At 43.1% G+C, this 17391-nt stretch overlaps 2 protein-coding genes across 2 annotated transcripts in view; one reads left to right on the top strand and one right to left on the bottom strand.

Annotated features, from left to right (window-relative positions):
* The window catches only part of LOC100698875 (transcription factor IIIB 90 kDa subunit), a 122029-nt gene that overhangs the window by 26856 nt on the left and 77782 nt on the right, over window positions 1–17391 (top strand). The window contains exons 6-11 of the mRNA XM_019348966.2: window positions 21–93; window positions 10653–10802; window positions 14457–14550; window positions 14763–14889; window positions 16538–16577; window positions 16973–17065. Coding sequence (XP_019204511.1) covers window positions 21–93; window positions 10653–10802; window positions 14457–14550; window positions 14763–14889; window positions 16538–16577; window positions 16973–17065 — 577 coding nt within the window. The remainder of the gene's footprint in view (window positions 1–20; window positions 94–10652; window positions 10803–14456; window positions 14551–14762; window positions 14890–16537; window positions 16578–16972; window positions 17066–17391) is intronic.
* On the bottom strand, window positions 1727–6109 carry LOC100694622 (BTB/POZ domain-containing protein 6-B). The gene is made up of 4 exons (XM_003451173.5): window positions 5066–6109; window positions 4331–4421; window positions 3996–4114; window positions 1727–3437 (listed from the first exon to the last, which is right to left on the bottom strand). Exons 1-4 carry the CDS (start codon window positions 5491–5493, stop codon window positions 2405–2407), a joined length of 1671 nt encoding a protein of 556 aa, XP_003451221.2. The 5' UTR covers window positions 5494–6109; the 3' UTR covers window positions 1727–2404.

Genomic DNA, 17391 nt, shown 5'->3' with positions numbered 1-17391 from the left:
CTGTGTTGTCTCATCCACAGGTGAACGTCTATGTGTTGGGAAGAACGTTTCTTGTTCTGGCCAGAGAACTTTGCATCAACGCTGCTGCTATAGGTATGACCTCCACTTTACTCTGTTTACTGTGAGTTGTGTTATAAAAATGCTGAATAAGGTGTGACATAAGTTTTACTTTATACCTTTCACATATTGTAAAGACCAGAAATGTTCACTATAGGTTTAATAACAGGGAAAAGAAGCTGGAGCTGGAGGATGTCTGCTGGTAAATTATTATAGTCCCCTCTAATGAAAAGCTATATACACTCACTTAACCTTTCATTAAGTATACCTGTTTAACTTCTCTGTAGCACATGGCAATCATAGCCAATCATATAACAGCAACTCACTGCATTTATGTTAGGCAGCTCGGATTCACAGGATGGTCCAAACATAGGAAAATGTCTAGATAGCAGCAGATCTCTGGGCAAAAATGCCTCGTTGGTGTCAAAAAAGTACGACTAGACTGCTTCAAGCTGTTAGAAGGACAACAGAAACTCAAATAAGCACTCATTACAGCCAGGGAGGAGCATGTCTGGACGTACAGCATGTCAAACCTTGTAGCAGATAGACTTCACAGCAGCAGAAGACCACACCAGGTGTCACTTCTGTGGGCTAAGAACAGGAAACCAAGGATGTAATTCAAACAGGCTCAACAAAATTAGACCATAGAAGGTCAGAAAAGCGGCCCGGTCTGCTCAGTTTTGATTTGTGCTGCGACATTTGGATGGTAGAGTCGGAATTTGGTATAAAGAACATGAAAGCGGAGACTGATTTGTATCAACGGTTCAGGCTGGCAGTGGTGTAATGTAATGAGAGGTTATCATCATGGGTGTGGAGCTGACAAATCTGCAGCAACTGCATGACAACAACTGCTCAATATGGACCAAACTCTGTGAGGAATGTTTGCACCAACTTTGTTGAATCTTTGCAGACATGCATGGAGAGGGTCCAGCCCAGTACTAGAAGGTACACCAAATAAAGTGGCCGGTGTATATTACACCTTTCTGTAAAAATATTTTCAAAAGTGAGTTATTTCTTCACACTGTTGAAAGCTCCTCCAGAGATTTAAACTTTCAGAACAGGGGAAAAACTGTGATGAGGTGGAGGGCAGTCACACCAAAATATGTTTTATTCTAATTTTTCTGTTTTCTACCCTTTGTTCAAATTGTCTAATAAATAAAATCGGTCCATGTCATTGTTTCTGAAAGCATCCCATACTTTTTGTGAAGTACGGCATATTATTAGCTTATTAAACTCAAGAGTTTGACTTTTCTACATTTACAAAAACTCAAATGTGACCACCTTTGATTTTTGTAAGGCTGGTCTGGTCTGCAGCTACCAGGACAATTATGAGCTCTGTTGTCACTTTGCCTTGAACTGAACATGCCGAGCCTTCCTGCCAAAGCAGAAGTGCAATAACATTAACTATAATGTACAAAATATTTTGGGAAACTGTCTAAGAAAATCACTGGTTTAGGCTCTGCTTTCCTCGTGCATAGCTTTGCATGTCCATTATAGTGTTTTGCCAGCGTTAATGTAAGTGTGCAGTTTATTTAGGAGGAAACACGATGAGGACTCCAAATCCTCACTTACAAAAAGAGACATAACCCTTATCAATCCTCAAATCTGTGCTTGCCAAACTCCATGCAAGTGAGGTAGAAACCTAATGTGTAGTTCCCACTTTAGTTACCAGAGGGCGCTGCTGCCCCTCAAATCCCCCACTCCCTCACCCAGAGCCCATAAGATGTGACATGTGCGGCTTTCTCACATAACCTTTATATTTCGGCAGGTGTATAAGCATTCTTGTACAGAACACATCTGCTCATCAACAGCATCAAGCTGTTAACAGATAATTGTATTTTACAAAAAGACACAACGTTTCTGAGGCCGTCCTCTGAAGTGCAAAACGACTGTTCTTGACAAGATTTCTACTTTTTTTTTTTCTTTCTGCATTAGAATCGAACACTACATAAAGTTTGCTCCTCGGGTGATATTGCTGCCTGGACTATAGTAACAACATTGTATATAGACTTGCAATTACACAATTTGAAGCAGACCCTACTTGTTCCAGTTCTGGAGCTCAGCTTGATTACATAACCACAGGTCACTGTATTAATGTTGTTTCTACAGCAGCCGCAGCCCTTGAAAAACATAAGCTTCTGAGCGAATAACGTTAAATCAGCATTTAAATAAAAAAATAACATTAAATTAAATAAGATAAAACAGCTCCTTCGCTTTTAAAATAGTCTCTTATAGAACTAACCAGGCCATTTAGTGTGACATTACTCAAGTGTCTTTTAATGCTACATTACTTTGAAGGTTGGGAGGCAGCGATAGACCTAATTTCCCATCAGCAGTCCAGAGCAGCTTATGCATAGAACACAAGCTCGGGGATCTGTCCTCCCTGTACTCCAGTCCCGTTGGTGCTGTCGGAGGAGCACTGGAACTGAAACGTGACCTTCCCGCACTGCACCTCCGTCATGCCCTCCTGGCCGAAGTAGCTCAGCTCATTCCCGTCCAGGACGGCGCTCACTGTGTAGAACGCGTCCTGCTCCACCTGAACAGGATGCTCAAACCACACCGGGAACGTGCTGCTCGAGCCGTCCGACACAAACTTTGTCAGGTTCTGCGCCAGGATCACCCCCTGTCTCTTAAGCTCGATTTTCACGCTGTACTCTGCTTTGCCGCCACTCGACCCGTACAGGCCCAAACCGGCAATAAAGATCCGCTTGTCCACAGCAAACTGGATGCTGTCGCACCGGCCGCGGTAGCGCCACTGGTTGCTCCGGTAGGCCGAGGACTGGAAGCGGTGGCACCTCTGAGGAGCCAAGCCCTTCCTGGGATTCAGAGGGAAGTCTAGTTGGGGCTTTTTGGCCGCAGTGTACCACAGGAAGACATTGTGTGTCTCCTCCAGTGTCAGGATGTCCGACTGCGCTGCACCGTTTGCAAATTCGTCCAGGCTCATGGTGGGGATGCGCACCAAGAACAGCGCCTTACCCAGGACCTCTCTTTTGTTGCGAGTGGTGGGCCCCAAACCCTGTCTCTTGCATTCTGCCGTGGCCCAGTTCATGACCGCCTCAAACACCACCACTTCTTTGGTGTTGAGGGTCTCCCGCCGCAAGATGATGTCCAGCGTCTGCAGGTCGATTTCACAGAAGCCCTCCGAGCGGAGCGCGAGTTCGGCCTGGGCATCAATTACCTCCCAGCAGCGCTGCGTCAGCTCGGGCTCCTCAAACAGGCGACTCTGAGAGAGCAGCACGCAGGCATTCTTGGCCTCCAGGCTGGTCTCCAGGAAGGTGACGCAGGCCTTGGCCAGTGCAGGGACGATGTACTTTTTGGCAGCGTACAAGGTGGCCAGCACCGTGTCTGCCTCCAGGTCGATCTCATCGCTGTACAAGTACCTGGGAGAAAGAAAAGAGCCTTAAATGTACAGAAATCAGACTGGCTGACAGATGATATGCTGACTAAGAAGGTACCGTGATGAACACATTTAAGTGACTCTGGCTCCGCATTTCTTCTTCTTCCTACTGTATCAAAAGACTCGGCAAACAAAAAAAGGGAATTCTTTTCCTTCCCAAAGAAGATTATATAACACCATTATACATAATCCTACCCGTTTTCCAGAAAGTCTGCAGAGCAACAATCTGTGCTACGCTTTTAGCCAGCGCTACTGAATGAGCAACAAAGGCATGTTATTTATAACTACTAGTGTGCATAAAGGCAAACTGTCAGGATGAGGAAAAGGGGGGAAAAAAATGTTGCCAGTCGAACAAAGAGCGCTGAGAAAACCAGCAATTACAGAGCACCGCGCCGCTGCCACGGCTCTCTGGCGCTCCGAGCATTTTGGCATTCGCCTCTGCTTAGCTTTGGATGAGTAATAATATGCTTTGAAGTGACACTGACTGTGCTTGTCATCTCAGCTTCTGGTTGGCTGTGCGAAGGGATGGTGAGTGGCTTACTTCAGCAGAATTAGAAAAGCAGCAGGTTCCACATCTGGGATATGGATCTCAGACTCCTCCTCCGCCAGATCGCTGTAAAACATGGCACAGAAGACGGAGCTTCCCACGGCCAGCACGTACTGAGAAGGGAGGGGAAAGGGAGGAGACAGATGCGTCAGAGAAACCAGAGGCGCTCGTCTTTCACAAGTTCAACACTAGACCCGATATATTACCTCGCATTGTCCTCTGAGCTCATATTTAAATTTAAAGCTCAAATATCAACATTAGTTAAGTTAGTGCATAAGCTTCCCGTCTTTCTCTGGTTTGCAGCGATTTTTCCGAGATGCACTCCTTACCTTGTGTGCGGGAACCTTCTGCGAGGCCCCCAAGGGCCCGACAATGAAGTGGACATCAGCCATCAGCTCATTGTTAAACATCAAGGCGTTCCTAAAAACAGAGCAGGTTTCACGAGTAAGCCTCAACTATTGTATAACATCAAGTCCTCCCACACTGCTTTTGCCTAGAGACACTGGTTATTTTCATAGATTTAGGGAGGATGTAGCTCTAACAGGAGGGCTGCAGGGAGAAAAGAGGACTACCCTCTTATTGTTTTCACACTTTATCCCTCAGCCTTGAAAATGTCAGCTCATTGGGATCTATGGAAAGTTCCCCAGAGTACTTGGTGACATTTTTAAAATGTCTTGTTTTGGCAGATCAACAGTTCAAACTCAAGTGGGATTTGTTTACTGCCAGAATAAATTAAAGAGATTAAAGAACGGTAGGAGCAAATAAGTAAAACAAACAAAAAAGCTCATGTTGGTTTAGATAGAAGCTCCAACAGTAAATCAATTTTCTAGAAACTTGAGGGAGTCAAAGTAAAAGTAAAATGAGCAAGAGCGATCCTCACAGCAGTGATTTTCGTGCACTTTGCTGCTGCTGCTGTCAGCTTCCGTGTTAATACAGCGAGTCAAAGCGGCTGTCATTACTCTGACAGCGACTCTTTCGCACTGCGATCCCTGTAACCGGGCTTTGCGCACAGTGTGCCCCGGTAGATTACGGCGGATAAGTGTCCTCTGTGTTTCTGGAGTTACCTCTCTCGGAGCGTGGGGTGGCTGCACTGCCAGCTGGGTGGGTCTACGTTGTTGTTGTTGATGTTTTGCTGGGTGGTCGGGGTGGTCGCCGCGCTCCCCCCGCCGCCGCCGCTGCTCCCGCTGGCCTGGCACACCTGCAGCTCCTTGGTCTTCTCCGCGTCAGCCACCGTAGTGCCGTTGGCCAGGTTGGTGTTATTGGTGTTGTTAGCGGGGTACAACTCCGCAGCCATCTTCTTCTCCTTCTCCTTCTGCTGCTGCTTTTTCTTGCTCGACAGGGACAGAGTCAGGATCTCATAACATAGCGGCAGCCGGCCCGGCAGCTTGGTTACCTTCTTGGACTTTTTCAGTGTTTCTGGAAGTAGCAGCAAATAAGTCAAACACCTCATGATCCGGCCATGATGGAGCAACCTGCAGTCTGCCGTTGGCATCTGCACGAGCAGCCGATCTTCTGGGTTTTTTCCTCCTCTCCCTCTCTCTCTTTCTCGCTGTCTCTTTAATACCCGGTGCAATAAACTGCTGTCGGGCTCGACATGAAGCTTGTCGCTGCGGTGGATTGAGTGTTTTTCTTTTTTTCCTTTCCTGTGCGGTCCGGTTCCTACAACGCCGGTTTCAAACGGCACCGACAGCGAAGTTTACGCGACAGCATCTAAATATCCTCCCAGGCCCACTGCTGTCCGTTTCCACATCCACTCGCAACTTTCGACCTCAGACACTTATTTTTTTCCCCTGTCCCTCGGCGGTCAGCTCATCCTCTCCGAGCGCACAAATGTCCGCGAAGCTTCGCTTGTTTTCTCCCTTTTCCAGCGAGTGGGTAATCCGGATAGTCGCAGCTGGTAGTCAAGTCCAGCCTATTTTATTCCCACCCCGCCTCTGCGTTAATCCTCATGCACATTTCTCTCCCGATTTTTTTTCCTCTTTTTCTCCGAATCGGCTGTAGACCGACACGAAGCCAGCTACGATGTTCCGCTGCTGCCGAGGTAAATAATCATTTGTCGGGAGTTTTTAAGCTCCGCTCGGTTTTTTCGCCCCCCCTCCTCTCATTTTTTTTTTTTTATTTTTTTTTTACTCCTCCCCGCCCCCTCCTCCTTTTTTTTGGTCGTGATCTCCTTGAACGCCCAGGGCCCGCTGAGGACCAATAACAATCACGCATTGCGCTGACGTGAGGCCAAAGAGGCCCCTCCCTCACTAGCTCCGCAGAGTGCGTCACAGGACAGACGCTCTGATCTCTCCTCCTCCTCAGAGGAGCAGGGCTGGAGTGAAAGACAATACACACCAGGGGACAACACAAGTAACCCCCCCAACCCCCCACCTATGCAGACACACACTTCTGTTTAGGACGACCCCTACAGATGTGTCTTTGTGTTCCCGTGTGGTTAATAAGTGTGACTTAAAATTTGTTTGATGCCACTGGAGTCACTCTGTGGCAGTCCTGGGACTTTTGTGAGTCTGTTGTTTTTGTAAGTTTTTGTGCTTGTTTTGTCAGTTTTGCATCCCATTTGTATCTGTTTTTGGTAATTTAAAAAAAAATCTTTTATTAGACATTATGTATATATTTATAGTCTGAAATGTTTTTTTGCGTGTCCCATTTCCCATGGTTGATTCCATTTTATATTTCTTTGGTTGTTTTCTCTGTGTGGTCATTTTTAGCTCTTTTGTCTGAAGATCGTGCAATAAACTTGTAGGATGACAAGTTTGTTTCTCTCTGCACAGTTAACAAGAATTGCTCCTCCTAGGACAGTGGTCAGATTTTAGATTAATTTGCTTTAGTGTTGTGCAATACTGCAGATTTTGGTGTTGATCATATACAGAGTAAATGCAGGGCCAGTATTGTCGATACCGACAACTCATAAAGGCAGTTTATGTAGGGGAAATACCAATACAGCTTTGCTATCAATGCTATTGATACTCGCATCATTCACCTATGGTTCATTTTACAGGCACTTCTTTTGTCCTCGTTGTTCAATTTCTTCCAAATTTTTAAGTATACACTTCAAACTATTCCAACATATGCCAGATATGGCATGTTTTTGGCTAACAGCTCTTTGGGAAACACCTTGTTAGTGCAAAAATACTATTTTTATGCCTGTTAAACTGACAGTGATAACAGTGACTGTATTAGCTGTATTTCTTTTTTTAGTAATTGCTTAATTAATTCTGTTTAGTTACATTAATAACATTGTAAGCACAGTGATGAATAAAACCATTACTTACCCTGCACCAGTGTTAATTCAGTCATCTTTTTCTGACAAAATCAAGCAGTAAGTAATTAAAAGCTAATGCACGAAGACAACAACGACGATGAAATGTATTTAAACTTTCGTCAACAAAAGGAAACGAGATGAAAATATTCTGGAGAGATGAGATCTAATTAGAACTAATCAAGTTGTGTAGGTAGGCGGGATGGGTTTGGAAGCGATCCAATCAGAAGTAATAACCTTGTGCAGTAAGGTTAGACACGCACATTTGATCTGCCCCCCGGGAAACGGTACAATTAGCTTCCAACCTCCCTGTTTCTCATGAAAATGAAGCAAAATGTCAGCATTTCAGAGGAAAAGAACGGTGCACACGTTTCACATTTGATTTCAAGGAAAAAACTTTAACACTTTATATATTACTCAACTTTAGTTTTAGACTACTATAGTCAATTAAAACAAAACAAAAAATTAGAAGTCTAAATTATGCCTACAACAAATACAAAATTAACAGTGCCCTGCAGTATATCCACCAATACAAAGTATCTAACAAACTAGTATAAATGTAACAGTATTAGCAAAACTTTATTTGTTTGCTACATTGTAAATTCCTAAAAGCTGTTTTTAGTTGATGTCTAATTCTGGTCATTTCTGAAGTAAGTGGTCAAACAAACAGCACGATATCATGTGTGGCGATTTAGCTTCAGTGGAGTTGAAGACCAGAAAATGATTTATGAAATTTTATTAGGCTTTAGGTCGCACTGTAGTGCTGCCGTCTTGTAGGTTCATCAATCACACGCAGAAGGATTTATTAGAGAGAGGAGGAATCTTTGAGACGGAGTCCTGTACCCAGAGTAACACAAACTAGACCAGAGAGCCATTGCAGTTTTGGGGGTTGAGGGAAGGGTGCAGCTTCCCCATGACTGAATGATAACACTTTAATGCTATTCATGAAGCCCTGCTCCCACATTTGATTGAAAGGAGCAAGTTCGCGGCCCTTCTCTGGGGGTGGTCGAAGTAATTTGGGGGAATAGAGGCGAGGCAGGTTGAGGTAAAGTGGCTACATGAAAAAGGTAAACTACAGCACTCCATCACAGAAAGACTCCTGGGCTGTTTGAGCATCACAGATTGATTATATTCGACAGTGAAAGAGGATTTGGGCCGATTTTTTTTTCTTCTTCTTTTTCTTAAACAACCTCTTTTTTTCAGGCTGGTTTTGAGTTTACAGACACCGAGTAAAAAGTTGGAACAGTGATGGCCAGCTCTGCACACGTATCATTACACGGTGCAGAGGGGGGAAGGGATCAGCCTGGATCTTATTACCAGCTGGCTCTACCAGCTTTCCACTGGGCTGCTCTTTAAACAGAGCCTCTGACTTCAAAAGGTATTTGACTCCGCTATCACAGTCAGGGCAAAAAACTCAACTTTTTGTCTGCAGGCTACAGTGGGAACCGGATTCCTCCTCATTTGAGTTTTAAACTGGATTTCAGAGCATGGTAAAATCATTTTTCACAATAAAAAGCGACTAAAGGCAAGCGGGCCACCTGCCAGGCAGTTTCATGGTAAAAGCAGGTGGTCGTGATGTTTTTAAAAAGTATTTTCCATAAAGTTTATGACATACAAAACTGTACAAGTCTGTCAGAGACGGCAGAAGTGAGCAGAAAGTTTAAGTAGTGAGCTTGCGATTGGATGATTGCCCATCCAAATCCTTTCGCCAGCTGAGAAAATGTGGATGGAGTCGCTGAATGAGAAACAGGCTGCTTCGAGGTGCACTCAAGCTAAATGCTAATCCTCCAGTCCTCCAGTGGAGCTAATTAGCAGCCAGCAGTCAGAAACTGGTTTTAGTGGGAAGCTCACAGGTGGTAGTAAGTTAAGATCTGGATGTGTTTCAGGCAGGATTTTGGTCACTTTTTTGCTTTTCTTTTTTTTCTTTTGGCCTAAGAGAGGAAAAGTGTACTCGCTCTGGCATTTTGGTCTGTTTACTGCTCACACAAACCAGGGCTTGTAAACAAAAATCCATGGGCACGCGAGCAGCAGTTTATTGGACAGAGTTCTGGCTAAAGTGCCATCAGGAGAGGCCTCTGGCTCCGTGGTTGGAGAGAAGCTGAATTAAACTTGAGCACAGTGGCCTTGAATTTGCCACAGTTTATCTTCTCCAATCAGTCAAACACGAAACAAATGCTAAATAGGATACTTACACTCATAAACTGTGTAGCGTGCTGCAGTTGCTTTAGATTACATACAGTAGCTGCTCATTCCTCAGAGAGGTGATGGGCAGTATCATGAAATCACCTTTGAAAAATAGCAGCTGAGGTATGAACAACAACAACGATGATGCCAGGTTAGGAGGCAAAAGTGAAGGGCATCATAGATGACGGTGAAGCATGAAACGGGATGGTGGCATCTCCTCACAGAGCTGGGCATGATCATCAGGCATGAGCACATTTTGTTCACAACCTCCAAAATTAGCTCCTTGACGTCAACCAGTCAAACAACCCTGAAGTCTTTTGTGCGTTCTACTGCCCAGTGTGAGAAATGTCTCGTCTTCACTTTGATTGGCCTACAGCTTCAGATTAGGCTCATCTAAAATATTCACTTCAGTTCATTTTAGTTTTATTAATATAGCTTCAAATCACAGCAAAAATCACATCAAGGGGCTTTATAAAGGGCGTATCAAAAAGAATAATCCTTTTCAAAAGGTTATATTTTTTAAAGTAGTGGACACAGAAGCTTGAAATGAACTTAAAATACATGTCTGAATGTAAAGTTTTACTGTTAGCTGTGTTATAAGGTAAATCCCCTACATAATTCAGAGAAAATCCCAACAATCAGATGACACCTTATGAACAAGCACTTGGCAACAGTGAGAAGGAAAAACTCCCTTCTAACAGGAAGAAGCCTCCAGGAGAACCAGGCTCATCTGCCATGACCGTCTGAGGGGGGGAGGGAGACGGGACAAGAGACGCACTGTGGAAGAGAGCTAGAGATTATAAATAATGAATGAATGAATGAATGAATGCGGTGTATAAACAAAATCAATCGCAAAAAGGAAAAGTTTTGTTCACCAGCAGAATATCTTTTTTTTTGTTTGTTTCACTGTAAAAAATTAGAAATTACAGTAGAAACAGGAACTTTCTGTCATTTTAATTGTTTATCTATGTTTTTACTTTGGCATATTATGAATGGAGATGAGGGCATAGAAAACCCGAATGGTTCCTTGATGCTATACTATGAACTGTGGCTGTATAGCGTCCCCAGTGTTGCATTATTATGTTGACTTTGAGAACTCATGCTGTACCAGAGAAAACGTATGGGGGGAGTACAGTGACATTGTTATACATTTTTAAGGCTATCCTTGTGATTAACTCGAAAAAAATCGTTCCTTTTGCCACCAGACCCGTGCCTTTATATTCCCCGTTTTGCCCAAATGCTGGAATTTGGCGATAAGACCCGCGAGGTCTCCATGACGGCGCTGCGTCTGGTGCAGAGGATGAAGAGGGACTGGATGCACACGGGGCGAAGGCCGTCGGGACTCTGTGGAGCAGGTAACTACAAGCTGAGGCAGCACTGGGTATCTTCTTTAATTCGCAGGAGGGGTGCTGGTAGCAGCCCCGAGGCTCTGAAAATCTGAGGAAAGAAAGTGATTAATGCTCTCTGCTGGAAAGTCAAGGTGCCCTTAATCAAGATGCTTTAACCTCAGACTCTCAGAGAGCCGATCAGTGACCGGAACCCTTTGTTACATGCTTTAGTGCAAGAGGCTCATTCTCTCTGACAGGGAATAATAAAAGAAATTTTAATTTTGCCACATTTTCCGGGTGACTTCATCAGTGTGATAAGGAAGTGAATATAAGCAGACACACTCATGGGGCAGCTATAGATCAGTGTAAGGTTTTATAAGGGCTGCATGCACCTGCAGAGTTCCTGCTCTAACACAAGGATCTATCTGAATGCTATATTTTGACAGAAAGCAGTGGTTCCCAGGTTCACACTGTGCATGCTTACACTACTAATTATGACTAATTTTTACCATAAGATTTGGATCTGTGCACTTAAGCCCTCCTGGCCGTCGATGCTTGGAGGCTCACACACAAACAGTTTATTTCTCTCGCTGTCTGGGTTATCGTGTTATCACAACATGATTCCCAGGTTAGGCAGCCAGAGCTGATGCCTGTCAGCATGAGTTGTTTCATAGAAACTTGTCTTCCTGCCAGTTTTAGTGGCAATTTTTCTAAATGCTGAGAACATCTCTCTATAAGCTTTATCTCTTAGCTATACACTATTCTAACTACATGAAGATTTTTGGTTGCAAACACGATACCTGTCTGTAAATCCTGTCTGGAATGATGTGTTTGGAAATTGTCAAATCTTCCCGCAGCGCTTTTAATATTTTAGAAGGAACCACATGGTCATGTTTTTGGTTGCGTTTGCGTCATTCTGTTTGTAAACACAAGAACTCAAAAAGTTTTGAATGAATTCTCATTAAGCTTTGTAGGGGTGTAGAGTGGGGTCGTGTTAACAACCTATTAACATTTGGCTCACATCCACCAACATCTTCCAGGTCAACTTTTTTAAATTTGACTCTTTTAATTTGATTCCAAAATGTTTTATATCTATAAAGTATTGTTAAGAGAAGCAGAATGAGCTGCCAACATAGTTAGAAATGTACTGTTGTATAATATTATCTAATAAAGTTATTCATGTCTAGTTATTTACAAATCAATAGCTATAAAGTAAATCTGTCACGTTGCCTTTATCTGATTTTTACTGCACTACAAACTTCTTAAGGTATGTTTAAAAAACAACAAAGAAAAATAAATGAATATATACAAATTACAATACTCTTAACTTAAAAGTAAATACTACCCAGAGAGTGAGTGCAGGTTTGCGCTCTCTGACTGCTTCTGGTTTTATTTGCACTTGTTTAATTTCAGCTTAATGTGAGAGTCTTTGCCGTCGTTTGCGGTCGAGCTGGTTTCTCCTCTCGCTGCTCTCGAGTTCACTGTCGGTGTACTCCTCACACGAGAGTAGCGGAGGAGATTTGATGCTGGTGACAAAGGATAACAGTTACGTTACTGCACTGGGATGAAAACTTCCAAAGAAGTGTGAGCTCCAACAGTACAGATGAAATGTGGGAGATAAAGAGAGCTCTGTTGTTGGAGCTCTGTTGCCTGAAGCATGAAGAACGTGTTGGTGTAGCAGGAGGGAAATGCCTCCAACTTCTGACTCTTTGCTGTTGGCTAATTCTGTGCTCGTCTACTTCTCCCCTTAGCAGCTGCTGCACTCCTGCTGACATGCAGCACAGCACACAGAGCAATGTAGACCTGAAGTGCATAGATCCACTCCGGATACCCCATCTAGCTTTTGAGGCACTATTGGACCGATAGCTGGTCCAAATATCAGAACAGTGCTGGACAGTTAATAAATGATACATGATTCAGTTACTTTCACAAAGTCATTTCAGTTTTAAGTTTTTGAAAGTCCAGTTTTTATCTTTCAGCTTTAAAAGGCTGATGGGGTAGTGTGATCACCCCGCTGGGTGTGGACACACAACACTGTGATCACGATAACTTGCTCTAATCTCGGTGACCCTGACCTCAAGGTCAAGGTTAGAGGTCAGGTTTTCTGAAAAACTCTTTCTTGAGTTTCCAAGGAGCTTGGGGGAAAAAAAAGCGACTGAATTTCTTTAAGTTCATGAAGATGTTTTACATCTCAACCAAGAAGCTTCTGGAGTTATTTGCGGTAACTCAAGTGCGAAGACACTGATGATTTTCAGATTGACACCATAGGTGCAGTCTTATAAAATAAGAACATTACATTATATAAGATAAGATAACCTTTATTAGTCCCACTCGTGGGAAATTTGTTTTGTTACAGCAGTGGACAGTGCAAAGTTGCATAGAAAAATTAGAGAAAAACACTGGAATAAGATGTCAATAAGATACTATACACAACAGAATAGAATAAAATAAAATACTATATACAATCTAATAAAATAGAATAAAGTAGAATACAAATGCTATGTACAATTGAGTATATACAACGATGCCAGAAACCAAAACCAAAGACGAGCATTGTTTAATCACGGGTGCTGCACAGTCAGCTGCACCTCTCGCAGTGTTTGCAGCCTTGCTGAGTGTTCCCACTGCGGATCTTTTGGTCACCTGCCAGTGAAACCTGTGGGAAAGCCGATCCTGCCAGCACCTGTCTAAGCTAACTGCAGCATGTGAGGTTTTTGATTTCCCACCAGGTACGTCATCGTCTTTACGGGACTTTGGTGGTGCAGTTTATATTAAACAGCTGAACTCAAAGGCCTTCCTTCCTTATTGTGTCGTGATTGCTACAAAGCCCAGTACATTGAGGCTTTGTGCATTACCTGCTAAGACGTCCTGAAATCGAATCGCCGCCTTCTGCTGCTCCCTGCATGTTTACTCCCATGGTTTCAGTTTTCATCTTTCTCTGTTACTCTGCTGGATTACCTTAATATTTAATTACTCATCATAAATCTTTGAGAAGGAAACACTCAAATGGAAGAAGGAAAAGTTTGTTCCTAAATATGATGCAAATATCACTGTTGACGGTTTTAAACATATGCAAAAAAAAAAAGTTTGTGCCAGGAGAGAGGAGTTTTTAAGTTGTGTCTTGTGATGATTTCAAGGACAAAGGGCTTGTGAATGCAAAGCGACGAATGTATTCAGCAAGGAAAACCTGCAAATCTGAAGTCGTGTGGTTTTTAAGGTAATGGCGATGAAAAATGTTTGAGAAAGTCCTCAGCGGAGCTAAAAAGCCACCACTTCACTCCTAAAGGCTGTTAGAAGTGTGCATGTGGAAGTGGAAGCACGCATCTATCTTTTAACAGGCTCTTGAGCGAGGCAAGTCTAATGACAGTTACATAACTGTTCCCCTTCAAGGCTCACACTGCAATTCATTGCATAATATTAGTGTTGTTGTTTCTCCTCCTTTTTTAATGTGGGGGTGGATTTGTTGGCTCTGAGGTGCCCCCGTCTTGTTGGCTCCTCTTCACTGTTTAAGGTGCACATCTAAAAGTGCCTAAAAACCACGAGCTCATAACATTTTTTTTAGTGTTCAGTCACATCTCGGCCTTTTCTCTAATCACACACGGACACACGTTTTGTTATTGCTTCTGTGCACATTCTGATTTAATCTCATCCCTGTGTGTGTGTTTGCTTGTTTGTTTCCAGCTCTTCTTGTAGCTGCTCGTCTACATGACTTTCGGCGCACTGTCAAAGAAATAGTCAACATTGTCAAAGTGTGCGAATCCACGCTGAGGAAAAGGTGGGTGGTCAAAGTCTGTGATTTGGTAGAAAATCCCGGCTGTGGAGGCTCGAAGTTTATGGGATTTGTCTGTTTTTGCCAAAGTGAGCAGCAGAAGTTCCTTCTTTAAAAATTCTGCTGGTCCAGATGATCAGCCCAGGTTTTTAGTTGGATTTTAATTACTTTGTGCTTTCCATCTTTTTTTTTTGCCTTGTGATGCCACTTTGCATTAGACTGACTGAGTTTGAGGACACGCCGACCAGCCAGCTCACCATCGAGGAGTTCATGAAGGTGGATCTGGACCAAGAGTGTGACCCGCCCTGCTACACAGCCGGACTAAACAAGAAGAAAACCCAGCAGGTGTTTCTCCACACAAACCTCAGCCTTGAATTTACCCCAATTAATGTGCCATAGCATTAGAAACGCACATGCGCATCAATTCTGATCAACTCAATTACTCATGAAATGACCCATTCATCCCTCCACAGGGAATATTAAAATTTCATCCTTTATTATCTTGATGGTGACATACAGCCCACAGGCTTTCCCCAATAATGGATGAAGGGTATTAACCTCTAAACTAACACCATCAGTGTTCTCGGTGTCCTCACACTTTGTGGGCTCTGTAAAAGGCCATCGAGCTCTTTTTAAGGCATTGTCCCACATACTTGTTGCTTTAACACATAACAGGAGACATGCCTGATGATTTAGGGGTGAGTGTGTGTAGAATATTTCTGGTGCCTAATTTTCAGGTCTTAAATTCCTATTGGCGAGCTTCTGTGCTTAAGTAGTTTTGGGGGCTTAAAAATGCTGGAAAAAAAACAAATTTGTTTTGATAGTACGAGTATTTCACAATAGAAGTTTTCCTTTGCTTTATTCCTTCTAGTAGTCTAAAGGGATTTTGCACAACAAAAAATGGACTGACCTGCAAGCAGAGCTAATGAAACTTGAGCTAACTGCATGTGACTCCCATTCATCATACATGGCGTGATGATTATTCATTGCAGAGGTCAACGTCTTCACTTTTCTGTCTAATGCCAGCCTTCAAGAGGAATCACCTCACTCTTGGGACATTTCCATAGCGTGACGTCTGGCCAGCCTGCCATTTGATTAAATACAACATGATTGTAAGGCTGTGCTAAGGCTGGAAAATATTACTTAAAAAAAGGCCGATGAAATGAAGTTAACATGTGAAGGTGTCGTATTGGGCTCATGATTGAAGACGACCTGCTCGTTAATCAGAGATGAAAAAGGCTTTAATTATTTGAAAGGCTGTTACTGCATTAACCCAGGTTCAGGTGACACTTTGTACAAGGATTTATCATAATCATGATTTGAAAAATGGAATCTGAATGTCATCCATATCATTATTGTTGATATTTGATGAATGCGGTGGCGATTTCTGTTAAAAATTAGGTATCATTAAAAAGACGTGTTCCTTTCTGGAGAGGTTTGCAGCAGTTTGTTCATTCTTGGCCACAAAAACTATAAACTGAAGCTTGACAGCAGCAAATGCTCAAGTTCTTGGGTTTTTCTTTGTGGAAACATGACAGACGGTCTTCAGAGAGTCGGAGCGTACTTGTTTTTCACCCGGCTTTAACAAACAAAAGCTGTGAGATGTGGCCAAAAGTTTAAAAGTGGTAATTTTTTACTGATCTGGAGCTTTTGCCCAGTAATGAGCTGACCTTTCTCATGCCATAATGTAAAAAAGAGGAAACATTGGAGTTAATGTAAAAGCTTTCTGAAAGTACTCACAGAGTGCTGTTCTTTAGTCGAGTCTCACACCAGCAACATCAAATCAAACTAACGCACGTTATGCACCGGGGAGGAAAAAGCACTTCTGAGAGCAAAGGGTGCTGCCGTGAACCACCCCAGAGCCCTCGTGTTATAACCTTCTTTTATTCTAAGAGGTTTTATTCAGCGATCGTTTCACCCTGTAGCCACTATTAGAGAGGAAGCTACTTTCATTGTCTCATCCAAACCCTCTCTTTTCTCTCCCTCGCTGTAGCTGGAGATTGAGGTCAAGAAAAAAATGGATGACGTTGAAGGTATGAATGTCTCCTCGCTGTCTGTTTGCCACCACAGCAACAAAATCCTGGCTTAATTTTCTTTTATTTTGCTAGGTTTTCAGAAAAGTTAGTCTGAGTGTTGAAGATGGACATCATGTTGTTGTTGTCTTGACCTCGACTAAATGCAGATCAGTGTTGGATGTGGTTAAAGCAAAGAAAACATAAATAGAGAGGACATGATTTAGGCTCCGCACAAGTTGTAATTAACCTTGCATTATGTTACACTGCTAACATATTGTGCTGTAATTATGGGACTATGAGAAATCTAATTGAATGGGTTAGCTTAGAAAGCCCTAGAAAATCATGCAATCTGAGTCTTTTATGGAAGAGTTCCTTCATTTTGAGCTTTGACATTTTTTTTACACCTTCAACAGGTGAAATTGAGGAATACCAGGAAGAAATAGACGCAGAGCTCGAGAGCAGCAGACCCAAACTGAGAGGAGTGTACGCTGCCTATGCTAAGGGAGGTGAGTGATTTCAGAAGTCCTTCTCATGTCCTCAGCTGTTTATGTGCTGGGGTAAACAAGACCTTGCTCTGCTCCACGCAGGGTTTTCTGGAGGTTTGGGAGGTTTTTAATGGTGGGCCTTTCACTGACTGAACACTGCTGGTTGCTTATGTTGGCTAATGTGTTCTTTTTGCAGCAGCACTGTATGTATGGAGTGTTTTCAAAAGCCTGAGAATCCAGACAGTGTGACCAACTAAAGTCTGATTTGTTGTCCATATTCTTCAGAGGTTGTACTCTGATATGTCAGGAGACGGGTTTGCTCTGTCGTCCTGGAGCTTTGGCTCTGT

Source organism: Oreochromis niloticus, linkage group LG19, assembly GCF_001858045.2.
Source record: "Oreochromis niloticus isolate F11D_XX linkage group LG19, O_niloticus_UMD_NMBU, whole genome shotgun sequence".
Classification (NCBI taxonomy): Eukaryota; Metazoa; Chordata; class Actinopteri; order Cichliformes; family Cichlidae; genus Oreochromis; species Oreochromis niloticus.
This window is presented reverse-complemented; position numbering and strand designations above follow the sequence as displayed.

Coding starts and splice junctions, on each gene's coding strand:
- LOC100694622 (XM_003451173.5), bottom strand. CDS start 5,493: ATGCCAACGGCAGACTGCAGGTTGCTCCATCATGGCCGGATCATGAGG. Junction 4,115..4,330: donor AGAAGGTTCCCGCACACAAG/GTAAGGAGTGCA, acceptor CTCCCTTCTCAG/TACGTGCTGGCCGTGGGAAG. Junction 3,438..3,995: donor GCTTTTCTAATTCTGCTGAA/GTAAGCCACTCA, acceptor TCTTTCTCCCAG/GTACTTGTACAGCGATGAGA.